The following is a 12,305-nucleotide window of genomic DNA, read 5'->3' as shown; positions in this document are numbered from 1 at the left end:
ATTTCGGACAGCAATTTTTGAGCTAGTGGTGTTTCCGCTTCTTTGTCCTTTTTGGGGCTCTCAGCTTTTCCCTTTGTGTTTTGTTCCAAAGAGACTTGTGCAACTTTTGCTTTTCCCTTCTGGCCTATTCCTAATTTGGCATTTCTTTCTGATTCTTCTGCACCAGCGAGGTTTAATTGTTGAATCAATTCAGCATCTGTAACATCTGGGCGTTGTAGGTGTGGTCTCATCCTCGTTCTGAGAGTATTGCTAAGAAGTCCAGTCTCGATTGCATGCAGAAACATGGACTGACACTGACTTGTATCATATTTTAATTTGCTCCCCTCCTGCTTTGATGCAAAAATTATCTTTTCCCGCAAATTTAGGGCACGTAGTAGAAAATTTTGAGGATCTTCTGTTGGTGACTGGGCCAAATTTGCGAGGCTAGCATATAGTTCACTAGGATTTTTCTCTTGATAGTGGGCGCGAATAATTTTCATTAGACTTTCCAACCCCATTTCTCGCATCGCCTCTAAATAATCTTTGAGGAGTATTCCCGGCAGAATGCATTTTATGAGCCCGTCAACCAATTCCTTTTCGGAATAACCGCGCTCTTTGCCACTTTCCACTTGTCTACTGAGGCTCAAATAGGACAACTGTTCTTTTTGCCCCTGGGCCCCCACTGTCCCGACAATTCTGAATTCCCTTTTTAGAATTGCTTGCAAGCCCTTGTATTTGTTTCAGATGTCGCCTGTCCATTCAAATCATTATCTATATGAACGTCGCCCCCTGTCCTCATTTTGACAGCACTCAATTTATCAGTCAACGCTTCCATCTCTTTTTGTTGTTTTTCCTTTAACAGTGTTACTTCCTTCTCTAAATCCTGTCTAACGGAAGCCAGTGTCTGTTGCTTATCTCCCCCGCTCGCAATTGCGCTCCTTACCTCAGTAATTTGTTTCAGAATATCCTTGAGAAATGCTGCCTTTTCTGTTTCTTTGCATTTCTCCGTTAGTTTTTCAATTTCCTCGAAAGTCAATTTTACGGTTGCGAAACTGCTTTTGTCCAAATAGGTCGACTCTGAGATTGTCCCTAATTTATCGCAAAATTCATGAAGTGTCTCCTTGCGCATCCCTGTCAGTAGACCATGACATTCCAATAATAAATCATCGATTTCTTCCCCAGTTAGTGCCATTTTGATACTACTAAAATACACGAAAACAGTCTCGACTATCCGCAATGGCACAACTTTAACGGGCCTAACGTAAACAAACCCAACTGAGAGATCGAGAAAGACACAAGAAAATCAGACTCAAGCCTCGTCAACAAAGCACGAAAATAATCAAAGGGGAAAACAACAAATCTTGAAACGATATTGCCAAATAATTGCATCATTTCACCTTCTGTGCTCTTCTGGGTGGCTTCTTCTTGAGATAATCAATTTTGAAAGAAAAAATTGAAAAGATTTGCACTTACAGTTACTTGTCACGTCGTTGTCACCAGAAATGTGGCCCGGTTCGAGTGCAAATCAATTAGCTTCAAGCAACAAACACACAAAACACGACATAGTTTTCCAACGCAAACCTTTATAAAAAACCAAATACTCTTTACAACTCCTTAACTTGATTCGAACAGTCCCTCTCTCTAACTAAACTAACTAAAAAAGTCCTCTTCCCGGGGGTAAGTCAGTTCTTGTAATAATGGTTAAAAGGGGGGTCTTCGGAGAGGTCCTCACATTCATAATATTGAAATATCGACTTTTGTTTAATATTGTTGAATTTTTACAAGTGTAACATTTTTGCTTTTATAGATGAAGCTGTAAAATTGAGAAAATTTCCTCGTAAAGTTGTAATCAATCAAGAATATCCTCAAGTTTCTGTTCAGGACTTCGTTCGACGTGCAACAGAGTCACAAAAGCGTAACTATCAAGGGATTATCATGGAGTATGAGGTGATCAATAAACCCAGCGTTTAAATTTCTTTTCAAGGTCCTGGTCTTAATTAAACAATAATTAGCATTCAAATTTAATGCATTGAAAGAGTAAAATTCTGCAAAGATGACGTTAATGTTTATACTTTATTACCTATGCTCGCGTTTTACCGATTGGTCAATTTCGATGCACAACTAGGTATATATTTACCACCTTGCTCTTTGGAGCCTTTCTCTGACGTTTTAGTCTCTGAGGAACAAAAAGCTTTAGATATAGTCATAGAAAAAGCTTCAAGTCAGCTGCAAAAATTTTGCTTTTATTAAAGCTTTTATTTTATTAAAGCCATTCTCAAATTTTGCAAAGTCAAAAAAATTATCTATGTTGTATTTAATCACAGTTTCATTATGATTTGAATTTATTCACAGAATCTTGACAAGAAACAGCAGTTTCCTTGGGATATTGCTACAGATCCAGCCAACCAACAGAAGAATGTGCATGCCGATATATTCCCATGTATGAGCTTTCTACTAAGCTGACAACCCTATTTATAAATAACTAATCTAATCTTTAAACTTGAAACTACTTTCTCTTACTAATCATTTAATTTATTTCCTTGTAACAATCAAGCCAGCTTTAGACTTATTGTTTCCTGCTTCATGTTTTGCGCTCTTTTGCACAGTTCTGGTATTACTCGATCTTGTTTTGAGTAAGGCAAAGCATATAGCTGAGTAGATTATCAGAATACAAGACTTCTTGGTAGAAGTTACTAGTAGTAGATCATTATCACCAAACAACAGTCTTTCTTTCACGACTGAAGTCTATATGTTCTTAAATTTAATTAACTCACCTACGCAGTATTAAATTGGAATATATTTCTTGAGTCAACCATGCACGTGATGAGCTTTTCTTTATTTGTAGATGACCATTCAAGAGTACACCTGAATACTCTACCTGAAGATCAAAATTCCGACTATTTTAATGCAAGCCATATTTCTGTAAGTGATCTCCACTATCACCAGAATTCTTTTTGCTTGAGCTAGTGCTAACTCTTTGTAGATGTATTGAAGGCCAGCGAAAAAATTATTTTCGAATATTTGATTCTGTCTGTCTTGATTATGATTTTGTCAGCTTTTATGATATTTATCCTTTATTGATTATAAAGCTAAACATCTTTAAAGCCTAGTAAAAGGAGTAATACATAAACTAGAAATTGCTTTAGGGATTAGAGTAACTCAAACTCACGATAATGGTAGAGTTAAAAAAATTCCTTAGAAATTTCAAAGCTCCACCGTCGCACGAGCTGTCAATTGAAAACATTCTGCATTTAGCAAGTTCCACTCTAAATGCTAGCTCCTTGTTAGGTTTTTTCCCTTCATCTAAATATTTATTTGGCCATTTAGCCATTTACTCCAATACAAACCTCTCAATACAATTCAATACAATGCATATTATTTCAATACAAATTTCTATCTTGACAATTGAGTACTAAATCGAAATCTATTGCCTTCCCTAACTTTTCATTTCAATCAATCGTTTCATTTCTTCCATAGTCATACCTTCAAAAAGCTTTAAGAGGTTTAATAAGTATATAAACCTCTCAAAGCTTAGTTGCCACCTGACCGTGGTGCTTCAGAAATATCAACAGAGTTATCTCAATATTATTTTGAAATGGGCAAGAATACCTCAGCCAGCTAAGGTATTTCATGACTGTATCTATTTACAGGCGCGTTTTATATTATTCACAAGTTGATGAGGGACAATCCTAACCTTTTTGAACAATGTTTTATTCACTTTCTTGCCCACTTAAGTGCTTGAAAATTGTGGTGACAAATTTTGATGAAATATTTTTCAATCAGGATTACTCGGGAAATCACAAATACATTGCTGCTCAAGGTTAGTTAAGGAAACTTTTTCAAGCAAGGGTTATTTAAAGATAGCAAAGTTCTAAAACAGCTAAAGAGAGTTTTTACTATTATGGATAAATCAAGCTAAAATGTTTTCTTTTCAAGCTACTAATATGACCTTTATAACTTCATATCAATTAGGACCCTGTTTACACCATGTCGGTACCATGCCGGAATGATTTTCCATTTTTAAAGTAGATCCATGTAAACATGCAATCTTGTTATGTTTTTCTATGTGGGTCAACTTCATTAATTTTTTTGCAATAATCATTTCCTTAAACTTCCTTGTACTTTTCTTACTAATTCAAAATATAGATTTGCACATATCAGTGAATTTTGTGCATAGAGTAAAATTTTAAAAACAAACTGAACTGAACATAAAATTTACATTTTCCACCTTGGTTAAATTTCATAATCAACATTAAAGTTTTGATCAATTCTACTGCAAAAGGTGCAACTAACATGGGACCCGTTCGTTTTAGGTCCATCTGAAGCTTTGATTTACGACTTCTGGAGAATGATATGGGACAAGCATGTGCCAGCCATAATCATTTTGACAAAACTTTTCGAGAGGGGGAAGGTAAATCATATTTTAGAAATCACTTAAAAATTTTGACTGTTATCCAGCATTTAATAACGATATTTATAACTGATTGCGCATAGAAAGAAAAATATTTGGGTTGACATATACAGTAGAATATTTCATCTTACAGAGAACTGGGATATACGTTAAAAAGGAAAATTAATTTGTAAGAAGTTACGCAGATGCTTCTTGTATTATTTTTAAGCTTTATCAGAGTGCGTTCTAGCTGAGCTTAAACTGGTAGTTTTTTAGTTGAAAGTGTGTCTAGATTTATGAACCATTTGCTTCTATATTTTAGATTATGTGCACACAGTATTGGCCTAATTCTAATTCTAGAAGTTATGGAAAGATAAAAGTGTGCCTAAAGTCAATTGACGATAAAAACAGCTACACAATAAGATGTTTTTCCATTCAAAGGGTACGGATAACATATTATATTTTTCTATTCGAATGGTGGACATAAAATCTGATGTTTTTCCAGTAAAGGGTAGGGATCAAATTTGACGATTTTCTATTAAAGTGCTAGGGATAATATATAATATACAATGTTGTTGGCAATTAGATAATTGAGACAAAGTTTTAAATACGAAATGTTTAAATGGTAAAGTGGAGTTAAACATTGGATTCTTTGTTTTATTGCAGGAAGGTTGCACAGAAGTGAAAAAGGTTTATCAGTACCATTTGAAGACTTGGCCTGAATGCGGAGTACCTAATCTCACGTATGATCTGCTAAACATGTGGGCCACTTTTCGCAGGAGATTCCCCTACAGCATTAATGATCCAGTTGTAGTACATTGCAGGTATACCATGGGTGCCATTTTAGTTTTCAATGCTAATCTGAAAGCTTTCTGCAGTTTTTTTCTTCCATTTAGACAAATATTATTGCGTGAAAAATAATTTTTCTTAAAAAATGATATTTGTCCGATTTTTCTGGCAATTGCACGATTCGTTAGCTTAAATATTGAAAAGATTGCTGTACCTAACGAATTACCCAGTTTTATTTTCGAGCTTTCTCTTTTAATAAGGTAGAAGGCCTCTATGAATGGCTAAACAATGTCGAGAATTGTTACGCTAATGATCCTTTTCAACTTCAAAAATAGCGCTGGAATTGGCCAAACTGGCACATTCATTCTAATTGATGCAATGATAGAGCTTGCACAGACCCAGAAAAAAGTTGACGTTTTCAATTATCTCAATTTTATTCGAAGTCAAAGGATTGGTCTTGTTCAAGTAAAGGTATCTTATTGATGACTCACTGTTTGTTACAGATTAATTTGCAAAAAAAATTCTGTTTAACTTTGGTCATAATCCAATGTTAAGAACTCAAATGAAGAGTTTTGGATGAAAAGTATTTAAGTATTCTATATTGTGGTTCCTTTTATTGCTTTATGTTAAAATTGACAAAAATGTTCACAGCAATGCAAAATTGTCAATATTGATCTAGTAGAGAGTGACAGCTTTAAAATCTTAATTGTTTTCTGCATATTTCTCTTTGCTACCTGACATATGGTTACTATCGCGCTATGCAGTATTATTGCAATATTATTGTATTGGTTACTATCGCGCTATGCAGTATTATTGCAGTATTATTGTATTGGTTACTATCGCGCTATGCAGTATTATTGCAGTATTATTGTATTGGTTACTATCGCGCTATGCAGTATTATCGCAGTATTATTGTATTGGTTACTATCGCGCTATGCAGTATTAGCTGCATTCAATTGATTTTTCTAGCTGTGTTTATAGCAGCAACTGCTCAACCTGCATCTACACCTATGCACAAACACCGATACTATTATGTTGGACTAAGAGCCTCAATACTAAACAAAATACTATAAAATACTATACAAAACAGAAAAGCGTCCTAAATCAGTTTCTAAGTATTTCCTGCTTCCAAATACGGTAATACGAATTCATGCTATTTTACATATTATTATCTTCTTTAACAACCAATGAACTAAAAGCAGAAAGGCTGTAAATAACCAAAAAGCTAGAGATGTTCCTTGGAATTAATCACTTTAAACTCTTTTTGACATTCACCATTTCTCTAACGCTAGATGCTTTCTTCAGTGAAATGTTCTTGTTTTCTTCTCAGGAACAATACATTTTTGCATATAATGCGCTGCTTGAAGTCATAGGCTGCAAAGAAACTGTGATTAAACCCCAGGAATTGAAACGTCGAATGAACATAATGCAGCCCAAAGGTGTAACTGGCAAAACTTCATTCGAGGAAGAGTTTGAGGTAATAAAAAATAACTCAACCTATATGTTGAACCCGTCTTATGCAAAATAAGGCCTTCTGTAAATAAGATCCCCGTTATAACTCTGCCTTTTTCTGGCAGTTGACTTGAGCACCAGAAAGAGCTTTGACAAGTGTTATGGATTGTTCTGGACTAACTTTCAAAGCTTTCTTTGCTATTTGAGTATTTGTTACTGTAGTTTTGCTTCATTTTTACAAACGGTAAATCGGGGACTTCCTTTAATGTAAAAGTTCTATTGCTGTAACTGTGTAATAAACGCTCGGGATCTAATGCTGGTAAGAATGTCTTCTTTATATGGGTCATTTGCTTCTGGCGTGATGCTGAAAATTCATGTGATATCAGCATCCGTCGTTGAAAACTTGCTATTGATGGAAAGCGGCTTATTTTCATCTTCTTCTTCAAATGGGGGTGTTTCTATTTGAAAGTGGGTTTATAGAGAAAGGACGGAAGAAAGCTTTCACATTTTGCTTAGTTTTGATCTCCCCCGTTGATTGCTATGGTTGACTCCATCCAGCTCTTTTCTTTCCCACTTGATTCTTCTGTTTGTTTTAGCGACTTTCCTGGACAAATAAATTCTTTAATGATGCAAATGCTAGAGCTGGAAGTGAAGGAAACAACATAACAAAAAACAGAATTACAGAAATCATACCAAGTACGTTGATTAGAAGTTGATGCTGTGTAAGAAAGCCAACACAATAATGATTTTGAGTTTGCTTGCAAGAACTTTTCCATATGTATTGGTGACTTTCTGGAGCACTTTGAGCTTCTATACATTTTTTGAATGAAAAAAGATTGCTGACATATTTTCATAGTTTATATATTTGAACGGTAAAAAAGAAGATTAGAAAAAGGTGAGAATGATGATAAATATGATGACGAGTCTTCATATGATATTTATATCATCGATCTAGCTACAATAACCGATAACTACATATGCAAAAGCTCTTTTGCTTATAAATTTCTGTATTATTACTTCGTTTTTAATTCTATCAGCCAAGCTAAACCAGCGTAGTTCTTTAACACCTCCGGCCTCTCTCAAGCCTCTTAATAGACTGTCTATATAAAGTTTTAACTGATTTATAACAATTTAACATCATCACTTTGTTTTAAGCCATACTTTTAGCAAGCTTATCTGATCCGCATTTTAAAAGGGTTTATTGGTTCCTCGTCAAAAGTATTTATTGGCAATATTATGATGCAAGCAATTGATTCTCATCGGGTATACCTAATGTTTTCTCGTCTCTTTGCAGATGATGTGCATCGTGTGGTTTTGAAGCAGGCAATTTATGAAAACAACAGTGGTTCTGACTACATAAATGCCACTTACGTAAATGTAAGATTCATTTTCTTAAAGCAGTTTTGCATCAAATCCAACTCAGATCCAATTCAGCTATAAAAGCGTTTCTAGACCAGTTAAAAAGAGGGAAGGAGAATCATCTATTCAAGCAATATTTCATTTTTCATTTCAATTATTTAAAGACCCAATGTCAACCAACAAAGAAGCCTCTATAATTTACAGGGTCTTCTCTTGTTAATGTTCATCACGCCTGCTTAATTTCCCGAAATACAGTGTTTGAGGCAAGAATTTTTTAAAGATTTATACACAATCGTTACTGTTATCATGTTTAATCATGCCATTGACTGTTTTCCCGCCTAGATTCTTAATAAGGGGTTTGCTAGAGACATCAAAACTGTTATTCGTTACGATCCTAGCAGCTCTGTTCTGAAGATTTTGAAGTTTTGAGATTTCAGTAATGTCACAACAGCACCATACAGCGCAACAGTAGCGGAGCTGGGGTACAATAATGCCAGCGTAAAGAGTTTAGAAATCTTTTCAGTTAAGGAATTTAGAGGAAGAAATTTCTTTGCGCAATTTAAAAGGCCTATTGCCCTAGTACCTTGTTAGAGATCAATTTAATGTGCTCTTTTCTAATCCAAACTATTGTCAATTTGAACACCAAGATATTTTGTCTTCCAACTAAAGTTAAATCAAAATGTACAATTACATACAAAAATGATGAATTCATAACTTCAATGAATATACCTGAACCGATATCTTAATGATAGAATTTGGCAGAATGTATGTTTTTTGATTGACATTTATATATGTCAGGTGCTTAGAGTCGAGCTTCGATTTCGGAGTGTAACAGAGATAGCATTTTTATTCAATTTTCCCATCCGGCTAAAAGCATAAACAGAGTATTCAATTGAGCCACAGAATAAAGAATGGTAATGAGAGATGCCATCCTCCACAACATTGCTGCTTTTAATATTTTTTAGTGTTGAATGGGAAGCATGTGGTTAGCTGACACTTTAACAAACTGCAGTTGGTTAGCTGAATTCTGAAGGATAAACATCTTTCACTTCTATCGCCGCAAACTTTCTGTAATTAAGCTTCTCTGAAAGCATGATAGTTTAGCCTCAAATAGGTCCGAGCACGAGCATGGACATGGAAAACACCATTACTCTAAATGAATGGAGTCTCCCCTCTCCTCTTTCCCTGACTAAACATGCATGCAATGTTCCATGTTGTTTCTTAATGACGATATTCTTACAATAAGCCATGCTCAAATACAAGAGACATTTTTCTAATTTGTTGTACAAATTCTGATTCTTCTTTTAGGGCTATAGTAAACTCAACGCCTTCATCGCCACACAGCACCCACTGCCAGAGACTATTGACGATTTCTGGCTAATGATTCAGCAGACAGAAGTGTCTATGGCGGTCCTGCTTAGCAACACCATTCATGGAAGCATGGTTAGTTTGAGGATTTTAATGAGATTTTCAGATTGCATTTTTTGCCAATAGGTTTCTTGGCAGCCAACACATTTTCTTGTTATGTTATCCTTTTCCTTTTCCAGAAATGCTAGCTTACCCTTTGCTTATTCACTTTGATGTATGTCTTGCATAGGTAGCATACGTTTTCCAGCTTAGGAACTTGGAATAATCAAAAATTTGATTGGTGTTGTATTTATTAGCTAGGATAATGTATTGGGCTGGCAAATGTACCCAAAAAGATTACTTTAATCTTGACGTAATTTTCCAACCTATTAACGTGATATAAATAGTATCGACATGGTCAGAATCGTCATTTATTTTCCCTTTTCACCATTAACGGAAGGTTTTGACGTTCATCTTCCTAGTCCATTTTATTTTTTTGCATCTTTCGATAATGTTATTCTTTAGGACCTTCCCATCTTTTGGCCTCCACTGCATACAGCTCGGGAATATGGCGGTGTTTTAGTAAACCACCAATCAGAGGAGAGCAACAGTGGCAGCATTGAACGGATGTTTACTGTCAGGAATGTTGACGTAAGTTGATTTCGTAGCTATGATATTTGACTGTATATGAGCAGAGGAGGGGAAAATGGGCTAAAAAAGCATGTAGAAAGATATTGTAAAAGGATGAATTGGATGGATAAGGACCCCAAGAGTCATTACATCTCTGACAGTCTAGAGATTGTGCAAAGATTTGGGGTACTTTACTACAACCATGCTCTTCTTTTATAAATATTTGTCTGTATAGATTTGCAAGTTTAATTGACAAAAATTCCATTAGTTTTTGTTTACTTTCTGTTGATTATCTGATTATATAATATTTTGCAATTATTTTTTCAATTATTTGTTACCTGAAATTTTTAACGAAGAATTGTGCATAAATGCTTTTTATTATTGGTATGAATTGAATTTAACAGTCAGCAGAGAAATGGAGAAATCTGACAATGCTCCAGTTTGAGGGTTGGACTGATCATGGCGTTCCAAAAGACTTGGACAAATTTATATCGCTGCTAAACAAAGTTGAAACACATAAACAAAATCAGTCTGATGACAGACCAGTTGTAATCATCTGCAGGTAATAAATATAGCAGGTGTAAAATCAAATTTTTTCAAAATAACTGATTTCAACCTTTTCCCCGCCTTTCATTTCAAGTAATTTTTAAAACTTCCAGCTCACGCGGAAAAAAAAGAAGAATATGTTTTTTCTATCGTTGTATAAAAACTTAATTTTTAGTTATGACTGCAAAGTTGAACTGAGTCATTAGTTGGACTTGTTTGAATGATGTGGGAAATCCCGCTTCGGTTTTAATTAGAAGCATAATAAAGTTATCTGGAATTTTCAATATCTTTTGTTAATGTGTCTAAAATCTTCTTTTAAAAAATGCCTTTCAGTGCTGAAGTCACATGGGTAATTCCGCTTTCCTTTGATTGACAATAAGGCAAATATCTTTACCTTTTCCGAAGCAGCAACCCTCATCAAACAATGGAGAGTATTATAAGAATTTCTTTATTTCGATAAAAAAGTTTTGAGGCTGCTACGTTTGAATGATTCTTAGAAGGCATTGTCAGCTGAAATGTCTTTCGATATCCTACCGAGATAAGAGAGTGTAAAAGAAGATATAATTTTATATTTTTAATTGTCTTAAAGAGATGGTGCTGGTCGCTCTGGCACATTTATCGCTATTTCACTCATTCTGGAACGGTTCAAGGCAGAACAAGTTATAGATGTCTTTGAAACAATCAAACTGATCAGAGGTTTTCGACCTGAGTTTGTGGATAATGCCGTAAGTAATTTTTTTTACATTTCTGGCTATTAGACGAAGGCAATTGCTTATACAGAAGCATAAATGGTTAGGTGGCAAAGTTATGACGTCATAAGACATAGTTATAGACTTTTGATTATTTACGATATGTCATGAAAATTATGATCAATTATTTCTAAATTTGTGAAATCAGCTAGTTCTTTCCAAGACGGAATTTCACGGAATTTCTTTGCTCTTGTTTATCTTCTTTTTAAAGTTTCCGTTCTCTCTATAATCCTTTTTTTATTCGTATTTTCCTAATCTAGAAAGAAGGATATATATCAATGTGGAAAAAGAAAATTATGAGCGAGGGCAGTTTTCAATCTTATATGGTCCTGTCCCCACTTTGTTTCATTCTAACTTTGTTTGGTGCTCATGGATAGAAAATCTAATTGCTGTACACACAATTAAATTTAAATTAAATTATGCATTTTGAACGCTTTTTTGAAGATACGGAGTAATGCAAATAGAAACTGGGCTGATTAAAATACATTGTAGTTACCAATATCAACAGCCCACAGGTAATTTTCACTATCTTTTGCGGCAAACATTTGATGCCTGATTTGAAATACTGTTCATATTTCCTAAAGTTTTATCGATTCTCCTTTGGCCTAGGTTCAGTACAAGTTTTGCTACACTGCTGCTCAAGCTGTCGTCGACTCGTATGGTACTTATGAAAACATGTATGAATAAGAGCTGTTACCGCTACAGCGATATTTTCCAGCAACGAGAATATTGCAGCACTTTTGCGTGAATGAATTATAAAACTATGAACATATTTTGTATGAAAATATCTGTGTTATACGCACATTTTATAAAATATTTGTTTAGCTTTTTCTATCATTTTGTATAAGTAGTGCGATATAATTAGAGCAACTCATTCTTGTATAAGCTAAAATACGGAGCCAACCCCAATTAACGCACTGACTTGACAACACACGGTGAGACTTTGAATTAAGATGGCTCGCAAGAAGCTTTTCTTTCAGAACATAGAACAAAAACATTTTTTAAGTCAGTAAAAGGCAAAATGCCGTAAACACAACTCTTGGCGTACAAACCTTGAGAATTTC

At 34.7% G+C, this 12,305-nt stretch overlaps 1 protein-coding gene across 2 annotated transcripts in view; it reads left to right on the top strand.

Annotated features, from left to right (window-relative positions):
- The window catches only part of LOC135694661 (receptor-type tyrosine-protein phosphatase S), a 52,573-nt gene extending 40,413 nt beyond the window's left edge, over positions 1 to 12,160 (top strand). The window contains exons 24-39 of one of the 2 annotated variants that reach the window (XM_065213484.2): positions 1,787 to 1,926; positions 2,332 to 2,419; positions 2,825 to 2,901; positions 3,763 to 3,799; positions 4,293 to 4,390; positions 4,692 to 4,811; positions 5,036 to 5,193; positions 5,494 to 5,629; positions 6,489 to 6,635; positions 7,207 to 7,306; positions 7,905 to 7,987; positions 9,278 to 9,412; positions 9,842 to 9,967; positions 10,351 to 10,508; positions 11,082 to 11,217; positions 11,851 to 12,160. In XM_065213484.2, the coding sequence (XP_065069556.2) occupies positions 1,787 to 1,926; positions 2,332 to 2,419; positions 2,825 to 2,901; positions 3,763 to 3,799; positions 4,293 to 4,390; positions 4,692 to 4,811; positions 5,036 to 5,193; positions 5,494 to 5,629; positions 6,489 to 6,635; positions 7,207 to 7,306; positions 7,905 to 7,987; positions 9,278 to 9,412; positions 9,842 to 9,967; positions 10,351 to 10,508; positions 11,082 to 11,217; positions 11,851 to 11,928 (1,817 nt within the window). In that variant the 3' untranslated portion in view covers positions 11,929 to 12,160. The remainder of the gene's footprint in view (positions 1 to 1,786; positions 1,927 to 2,331; positions 2,420 to 2,824; positions 2,902 to 3,762; positions 3,800 to 4,292; positions 4,391 to 4,691; positions 4,812 to 5,035; positions 5,194 to 5,493; positions 5,630 to 6,488; positions 6,636 to 7,206; positions 7,307 to 7,904; positions 7,988 to 9,277; positions 9,413 to 9,841; positions 9,968 to 10,350; positions 10,509 to 11,081; positions 11,218 to 11,850) is intronic. The other variant, XM_089109595.1, reaches the window with a different exon arrangement.
- The last annotated feature ends 145 nt before the right edge of the window (positions 12,161 to 12,305 follow it).

This window comes from Rhopilema esculentum, chromosome 8, assembly GCF_057945365.1.
Source record: "Rhopilema esculentum isolate cy_ngs chromosome 8, ASM5794536v1, whole genome shotgun sequence".
NCBI lineage: Eukaryota > Metazoa > Cnidaria > Scyphozoa > Rhizostomeae > Rhizostomatidae > Rhopilema > Rhopilema esculentum.
The sequence above is the reverse complement of the archived record's forward strand: the minus strand, read 5'-3'. Positions and strand labels throughout refer to the sequence as shown.